The 9,484-nt window shown below is 43.6% G+C and overlaps 1 protein-coding gene across 5 annotated transcripts in view; it reads right to left on the bottom strand.

Annotated features, from left to right (window-relative positions):
• Positions 1–2,389: 2,389 nt before the first annotated feature.
• LOC133661868 (sodium/calcium exchanger 1-like) overlaps positions 2,390–9,484 on the bottom strand; it is a 166,440-nt gene continuing 159,345 nt past the window's right edge. For all 5 annotated transcript variants that reach the window (XM_062065408.1, XM_062065407.1, XM_062065406.1 and 2 more), the window contains 2 exons: positions 6,176–6,448; positions 2,390–3,240 (listed from right to left, as the gene is read on the bottom strand). In XM_062065408.1, the coding sequence (XP_061921392.1) occupies positions 2,861–3,240; positions 6,176–6,448 (653 nt within the window). In that variant the 3' untranslated portion in view covers positions 2,390–2,860. The remainder of the gene's footprint in view (positions 3,241–6,175; positions 6,449–9,484) is intronic.

The raw sequence follows: 9,484 nt of genomic DNA, 5'->3' as shown, positions 1-9,484 counted from the left end.
AAAAGCGAACTCTGGTGCGTTTGCTCGGTCCGCTTGCAAGAGAATTCTGGTGCGGTTCAATTCACTAGAGCTCAAACATGAACGCCTTACGGACTGGTGTTAAAACGACAGCAAAAAGCACGCGGAAATGACAAAAATGTACAAGAAAAAGTGTTGGAAGATGCACGTACAAACCTCTCGATCCTGAATATAAGACAACCCGACTGTTTTCTAGGAGCAAAACACCTTGTCTTGCATTTGGGTCAATATGGTGATTGCGCGCGTATTGTGTTAGCTGGCAGGAAGTAGAAACAGGGCGAAGTGACGGCACTGACAAAAAGAGAGCAGACCCTCTGTACAAACAGACACTTGTGGGTTTTGTTGTTGTCCTGCAGTACAAACAAAAGTTATGCAACAGTCATGTGACCAAGAGCGTACTCACGCCAAACCACTCGTACTGTAACTGCCCTTCCCTCTCCTGGCCCCGCTCACACCTTTAGAGATGTGGCTTTTTGTAAACGAGTCAAATCTTTTGAATGGCTCTTTGAAGTAAGCGATGAGAACCGATTCACGGTTGCGAACCGTTTGGTGTTGGAGCCATTTTATAAACTGCCCAAGCATGCGTGTATCACCCAAAAATGAGTCTGAGTCAAAGGAAACGTGGAAGAATTCTGCCGATTCAATTTTCTGGTTCATTGTTCTGATGCGGACTTGTTACGTAGTTAAGGTGTAAACACCACGTCAGTCAGTACATTTTTGCATTTACATTTTTATCATCACCTCATTTTCATTCTAGTTTTATATACATGTAGACTTATTATTCTTATTAATCATGTGTTTGTATGTGTTTTTTTAATCTCTATAATTATGATCCAAAAAGTATTTTAGATGAAAATTCAAAATAGTGATTTCCTTGTGATATGAGATATGAGCTTTGGCACCACCTTGTGGAGTGTTTAAAATGAACATATAAACCTCATCCATCCATCCATTTTCTACCGCTTGTCCCTCTCGGTGTCGCAGGGGTGCTGGAGCCTATCCCAGCTGCATTCGGGCGGTAGGCGGGGTACACCCTGGACAAGTCGCCCTCATCACAGGGTCAACACAGATAGACAAACAACCTTCACACTCACATTCACACAATTAACCTATCCCAAATTAAATATTAGATTTTTCAGAATAACTTCCACCAACAGAGTATATATTGGTTGAGTTTGTATTATTGTGATGGAGATCGCATCTATAACTGCTACCAGTGATTGTTTCCTAGATATAAACAAATTACAGTCATCCCTCGTTTATTACTGTTAATTGGTTAATTGGCTGGGATAAATGAATTTGGGCGAAGTAAGAATCATTAATCATAAATCAAATAGTTTCATAGCTAGAGCATAAAATAACTGTTTACAACTTTTTACTGTAAATATGTTTTGCAACATGATGAGAGCCCTCTAGATGTGAAATAACACCCTTTATTCATTTTTACACTCTTTTAATCCAATATAGTCACGCTGCCTGAGGCTGAGCCAATCAGTGGGTCCGATACTGAACATCTGATTGGTTTGGTGTCCTCTGGTAGCCAATACTACTGAAGTATTGATATTTTTAGTCGCATGTATGCTTGTAAATCTTTAAGTTTGAACCAACATTTTTTTAAGAATATGCTTTAAAATAAAACATAAAAAATACACTAAAAATCCGCGATTTGAAGCGCAATGTGAAGAGCGACGAAAAAAAAAAGAAACACAAAATGAGCCAGTTTTTTTGAACAGCTCTTTGAAAAGAATGGTTCCTGAAGGTCTGGCTCCTTTCAAAGAGCCATAAATCCCCTTTTTATCACACTGATTATTCGTGCCACGTTCCTGTGCAATCCGGTATGATTGGCTTGGTGTGAGTACGCCCTGGATATTTTCCACGGTGCCTCGTGGTCCGAGGTGATCCCACGCAGCAAATAGGTGAAAATCAAACAAACATTGAAAAAAAAAGTGGAATCTTGGTTGCGATTGTACGTCCATCTTTTTCCGCAACTCCTCTTTGAGTCTGAGGGCACACAGGGAAGTAGCGCGTCTTGTTCCCACATCACTTCGTCACCGTCCTCGTGTTCATCCGCTTAAAGCTGCCGTCTCAGCAAAGTGTTTTTCTTGACAGTTGCACACCAACAACACCGATTAAACAGCAATTAAATGTGGGTGGAGTCAGATGTTAGGATGGGTGGGGTTATATATGTCTTTCCAAGACTCCTTCAGCAGGATCACTTTTAAAAATAAATAATAATAATCATAATTGTATTTGGAGTTAAAATGTCAATGATGGATCATAATATAATTTTTCTACCTTCACTTCAAAGTTTGGTTGCTTGCTGGTGCATGCAAGTCAGTGACGTGCGGTCGGGGGGGGGGGGGGGGGGGGGGGGGGCCTCATCATGGAAAACACAAAACTAACTGATAACATAAATAAATATCATATATATTTGTATATATTTATATATACATCTGAATATATTATATTATTACAATATTCGTCCACTGATCTGTGTTATAAATGGATTTTATGCACATCCCCAATCATTTTTGAACATTTTCCGAAGTAAAAATAGTGAAATTTGCGCATTTCCTGATCAAAATCTGTTAAAAACAATGTAATGTTTACGTTCTGTGTTCATGTGTGATGTCGATATACTTGCTGAACGGACAATAAAGGTCATGAGGTGAAGTTGACAGTTATCAGCCACACCTGAGGGGCGTATGTGTAAATCTGAGTGCCTCACCAGACATGAACCTCACCGCACGTCACGGATGCAACTTCTTCTTCTTCTTCTTCTTTTTCTTCTACTACCTTGGCACAGTCAGTTCCATCAGCTTTTCAGTATTCCCGTGTCTCTCTAGAAGCTCGGAAGACGGCAGTAGGCCTCCAGTGAGGCCAGCAGGATGTAGAGGAGCCACAGCGACACAAAGAACAGCGACGTCAACAGCTTGCAAGTCCGCGGGCCGCCCAGCTCGCCGCCGGCCACTGCCGGCCGCCGCCGGTAAAGCAGCGCCACCACGCACACCGACGCCAGGATGGTGAAGAGGGTGACAGAGAAGGCCAGGTTGCCCGGGTCTACCATGAAGGGCCGGCCGCGGGCACGGCAGGCCACGGCGGCGATGGTCCAGGCCACGCCGATGCCCAGGAAGACGTTGACGGCGTTGGAACCCGTCACGTTGCCGATGGAGGCGTCGGCGTACTGGTCCTGGATGGCTGCCACCTTGCTGGCGAATGTGTCTGAGGAGCAGAGAACAACAATTTCATGAATGAAATAGTATGACATTGTTATTGTTAAAAATGATGATCCAATGACACGTGTTTGAATAATTCCCATGACAATAACATTAAAGGATTCAGCAACAGAATATAAATCAAAGCCTTTTTCTTAACAAATTAATCGATCTGATAGATTAATTAGCCCTACATCTAACATTAACCAAAAACAAAAATTTTATGGTAAGGATCCATAAAAATGGTTATTTATTTTTTATGTTGAAGTTCATCTTATTTTCTGTTTGACTTTACAAGTTTACATTCTACTGTGACACACAGTAGGAAGTCCACAACCAAACTACCGTAATCGCTACTGAGCCTTTTCCAGAAATGACATTCTTTTTTAGCGCCGTGATTGTTCAGTTGAGTTTGAGTTTGAGTTTATTTGCAACATACAAGCACAACATGATACATCACAATTACCAGTTTCTCTATTCAACATGTTCGAAAAGGAGTAGGAAGAAGCAGAGTTTATTTAATCCTACCCCTTTTCCTTTACATAGCAGTTGCTAAAACTTTTGTTAACTTCCTGTTCTCAATTTATACACAATATACTCTATAAGTAATCACAATAAAAATAAACAAATAATACTCGGTGAAGTAAGTTATATTTCATATGGTGAGATGAGTAAGATTATCCTGAAAATGAATGGATGCATGAGATAAATTCAGAATGTTTTTTAATGGTTCTTCTTCTTTGTACTTTGTAAACACTTTAAGTTTGAAGAGTTTCTCGAAGTGGATTATATTAGTACATTGTTTGATTTATTTGCTTAATCCAATTCATAATTTAATTCCACATACTGATATACTGAAGGTCTTAACTGTTATACGTGCGTACAAATGTTTTAATTACAAACCCCGTTTCCATATGAGTTGGGAAATTGTGTTAGATGTAAATATAAACGGAATACAATGATTTGCAAATCCTTTTCAACCCATATTCAATTGAATGCACTACAAAGACAAGATATTTGATGTTCAAACTCATAAGCTTTATTAATTTTTTGCAAATAATAATTAACTTAGAATTTCATGGCTGCAAAACGTGCCAAAGTAGTTGGGAAAGGGCATGTTCACCACTGTGTTACATAGCCTTTCCTTTTAACAACACTCAGTAAACGTTTGGGAACTGAGGAGACACATTTTTTAAGCTTCTCAGGTGGGACTATTTCCCATTCTTGCTTGATGTACAGCTTAAGTTGTTCAACAGTCCGGCGGTCTCCGTTGTGGTATTTTAAGCTTCATAATGCGCCACACATTTTTAATGGGAGACAGGTCTGGACTACAGGCAGGCCAGTCTAGTACCCGCACTCTTTTACTATGAAGCCACGTTGATGTAACACGTGGCATGGCATTGTCTTGCTGAAATAAGCAGGGGCGTCCATGGTAACGTTGCTTGGATGGCAACATATGTTGCTCCAAAACCTGTATGTACCTTTCAGCATCAGACGTGTAAGTTACCCATGTCTTGGGCACTAATACACCCCCATACCATCACAGATGCTGGCTTTTCAACTTTGCGCCTATAACAATCCGGATGGTTCTTTTCCTCTTTGGTCCGGAGGACACGACGTCCACAGTTTCCAAAAACAATTTGAAATGTGGACTCGTCAGATCACAGAACACTTTTCCACTTTGTATCAGTCCATCTTAGATGAGCTCAGGCCCAGCGAAGCCGACCGCGTTTCTGGGTGTTGTTGATAAATGGTTTTCGCCTTGCATAGGAGAGTTTTAACTTGCACTTACAGACGTAGCAACCAACTGTAGTTACTGACAGTGGGTTTCTGAAGTGTTCCTGAGCCCATGTGGTGATATCTTTTACACACTGATGTCGCTTGTTGATGCAGTACAGCCTGAGGGATCGAAGGTCACGGGCTTAGCTGCTTACGTGCAGTGATTTCTCCAGATCCTCTGAACCCTTTGATGATATTACGGACCGTAGATGGTGAAATCCCTAAATTCCTTGCAATAGCTGGTTGAGAAAGGTTTTTCTTAAACTGTTCAACAATTTGCTCACGCATTTGTTGACAAAGTGGTGACCCTCGCCCCATCCTTGTTTGTGAATGACTGAGAATTTCATGGAATCTACTTTTATCCCCAATCATGGCACCCACCTGTTCCCAATTTGCCTGTTCACCTGTGGGATGTTATATATCAAGATACAGGTGATGGAATTCCTGCTGGGCATTGCTGCCTGACGCACCTCCTCCAGTGCCTTTTGACAGGTGTGCTGTGACACCTCACCAAACACCTCTGTGGGCATAAACGGGTCATCAAATTCCAAATAAATGTTTGATGAGCATTCCTCAACTTTATCAGTATTTATTGCCACCTTTCCCAACTTCTTTGTCACGTGTCGCTGGCATCAAATTCTAAAGTTAATGATTATTTGCAAAAAAAAAAAAGTTTATCAGTTTGAACATAAAAAATGTTGTCTTTGTAGCATATTCAACTGAATATGGGATGAAAATGATTTGCAAATCATTGTATTCCGTTTATTTTTACATCTAACACAATTTCCCAACTCATATGGAAACGGGGTTTGTACATTTTTCTCTAAGATTATATTTCTCGTCTTTTGTTGAGAATAATTGTTGTATATTCTTGGGTAGCTGGTTATAGTTTGCTTTGTGTATAATTGTAGCTGTTTGCAAATTCACTATGTCGTGGAATTTCAGTATTTTTGATTCAATAAATAAGCGGTTTGTATGTTCTCTAATGTATTATTCTAACTGATTTTTTTTGTAACACCGTTAATGAATGAAGTGTACTTTTGTAGTTATTTCCCCATATTTCTGCACAATAACTCAGATATGGTAACACTAGCGCCACCTGTCGTATTGGCATGCATATGACATTCCCCTTAATGCAAATGTGATTTCTCCTCCCTCCTCACCTGGCACTGACGTGCCCAGCGCCACAAACACCACAGCTGTCACAGAGTCCTTCAGTCCCACCGTGCAGCCGAAGTGCGACGCCAGGTCCCCGGTGACCGCCGTCAGGACGCCGATGAGCGAGATGGAGACAAAGAAGCAGGCCCAGCCGTTCCAGTACTCGGTGGGCGGCACAAAGGCGAACAGAACCTTCCAGAAGACTGTGAGGAAGTGCATGATGTAGTCGAAGCACGACGGGAGGCGCTCCTCGCCGCTCTCCTCGTCGTCGTCGTCTCCTTTCGGGCGAAAACTTAAAAAATCAGAACTGTAATTGATGCTATGTTGACCCAATTATAGTTGACCCAAGTTGTCACCTTTTACGCACAAAATGGTCTTTCTTAAAGAATATAAGTAATGTACATTTTTTTTTACTGTAAACGTATGATGTATATGTTTACAGTATTTTCAAGTTAGAGGCGTTTGCTTTATTAGGTATTTATGGGAATTGCTTAAGAATATATCAAGGTTACAGTTTAGCAACAATTTGTAATGGTAGTTGGAGCCAGAGGGATTAAATTGGTCCAAAGGGTAAAAAGTGCAAGCATATATGCTAATCTACTATTCTAAACATGTTGAACTAGAAGGGATCATGGAATTTTAAAAATAATAAGAAAACAATAATCCTAGTCAAGATTGCTGGATTTTTTTGTCAATTCAAATATAAATAAATATAAAATATATTATAAAATAAATATAACATAATTGTATAAATAAAATATGTTATATAAATATATATATATATATATATATATATATATATATATATATATATATATATATATATATATATATATATATATATATATATATATATATATATATATATATATATATATGTTAAGACAGATGTAAACAAGCCTTCCACTTAAAATAATAACTTATATACTGAAAGGTAAAAAACACATGAAGTGTCATGTCTGTGATTATGTTTTGTTTTAGTCATGTTCGGATTTGGTTTTGGACTTTTTGTGCACTTTTATTTGTCACCATAGCAACCATTAGTTTCACCTGGTTCACATTGTCATGTCACGCACCTGTTCACCTGTCTTGTCACGCACCTGTTTTCACTGATCACGTCACTATTTAAATCTGTCTGTTTCTGTTGTTCGTCCTGGCGTCCTCACACTATTTCAGCACTCTGCTTCATGTCATGTCACAGTTCTTTGCCAAGTAAGTTTTGTTCATTTATGCCACAGCTAGTGTTTTTGTTTAATTGTTCATAGTTTCTGCATTTGTGCAAGTTTTGTGTTTATTACCAAGTTTTGTATTTCCGCCTTTGTGCGCGTCTTTTGTTTTCCTAGTCAAGTTTTTTACCTCCACTGTGAGCGCCTATTGTTTACTTCCTTTTTTTTGTAGTTTATTAGTGTCAAAATAAATCATGTATGCAAATTCACGTCTGGCCCGCGCCAACTTTCCTTTGCCTTCTGGGAGAACCATCCACGCCAGGAACCAAGTCCTGACAGTAGGACGCCAGCAGAAAAATTCTCCCGCAAGAAAGTTGGACAGTTTGGAGGAGGCTTCTTGGGAGGTGCTGCGCGCCATGGAGATCGAGACGCTGCGCTTTTCCCCCAGGGAGCGCAGGGGGATGATGTGGGGGAATGGAGGCAAGCTGGTGCCAATCGGCGCGTCGTTCCCGTCCCGGAAGCGTCGCCAAGGACGAGGGAAGACTTCCGCGAGCCGGCAGGACACGCCGCTCCCACAAGCCCCTCCCCCTCTGGGCGGAAGCAAGCAGCAGCCAGCTGATGACTTCACAGACCAGGATTTTTTTTTTCTGAATTCTTTTTCTTTTGATCATCCGCCTCCAACCAAAGACTCTAAAAACATGATAAGACATTACCAGGACATGTTTTTAGAAATCAGATCCTGTCAAGCCAAGCCACCCAAATGTCATGCCCCGCCCCCCAAGACTCAAGCCACGCCCACGTCACAACATGTTTCTTTTTCTTCACCCACTCAATCACATGTAGAAAAAAAAGGACATTTTGGACAATTTAGAGGGGAGGATTCTGCCCCCCTCCTGACCTCCCTCCACCCACCCCAAAAGACGGTTCCAGACCGCGGGGAGCGCGTCTGGTATCCGCTCCTTGAGGGGGGGGGGCTAGGGCTGGGAATTGTTCAGGTGGGGTGGGTCAGCATCGCCACGCCAAGCCACAGCCTCCAGCTCGGCCACCACCACCTGTCTTTCGACCTGCCAAGCCGCAGCCACCAGCACGGCCGCCACCACCAGTCTTTCGACCTGCCAAGCCACAGCCTCCAGCTAGGCCACCTCCACCTGCTCCACGCCAAGCTCCACCACGCCAAGCGCCACCAGTACCTGCTCCACGCCAGGCACCTGTCGCAGCTCCACGCCAAGTTCCGCTACCTGCTCCACGCCGCCAAGTGCCGCCAGTCGCAGCTCCACGCCGCCAAGTGCCGCCAGTAGCTGCTCCATGCCGCCAAGTGCCGCCAGTAGCTGCTCCACGCCGCCAAGTGCCGCCAGTAGCTGCTCCATGCCAAGACTCAAGCCAAGACCCACCAAGCCAAGACTCAAGCCAAGACCCTGACCCCCCAAGCCAAGACCAAGACCCTGACCCCCCAAGCCAAGACCAAGACCCTGACCCAAGCCATGACCCTTCAAGCCGCCAGGACCCAAGCCAAGAACCACGCCGCCAAGTACCGCCATGCCAAGACCCCTCAAGCCAAGACCAAGTCCAAGACCCCTCAAGCCAAGACCAAGTCCAAGACCCCTCAAGCCAAGACCAAGTCCAAGACCCCTCACGCCAAGTCCAAGACCCCTCACGCCAAGTCCAAGACCCCTCACGCCAAGTCCAGGACCCCTCACGCCAAGTCCAAGACCCCTCACGCCAAGTCCAAGACACACCACCCAAAGACCAAGACTGCCAAGACCAACACCAAGACTGCCAAGACCAACACCAAGACTGCCAAGACCAACACCAAGACTACCAAGACCAAGACTGCCAAGACCAACACCAAGACCCACGCTGCCAAGACCAAGACCCACGCTGCCAGGACACGCCACGCCAAGCTTTGCTGCCCGACGCACCACGCCAAGCTTCGTCATCTGCGACTGCCACGTCGACGAAGCGCCTGCCTTCTCGTCGGCCATGGATGTGGCCAGTCCATGGGCGTCCGCCACGCCAGGTACGCCAACCTCCTCGTCGGCCACGGATGTGGCCACTACCTGGTCGGCCGCCACGCCAAGTGCGCCCACCTCCCCGTCGGCCATGGATATGGCCATTCCCGGGTCGCCCACCTCGTCAGGTACAGCGGCG

This window comes from Entelurus aequoreus, linkage group LG12 (assembly GCF_033978785.1).
Source record: "Entelurus aequoreus isolate RoL-2023_Sb linkage group LG12, RoL_Eaeq_v1.1, whole genome shotgun sequence".
Classification (NCBI taxonomy): domain Eukaryota; kingdom Metazoa; phylum Chordata; class Actinopteri; order Syngnathiformes; family Syngnathidae; genus Entelurus; species Entelurus aequoreus.
This window is presented reverse-complemented; position numbering and strand designations above follow the sequence as displayed.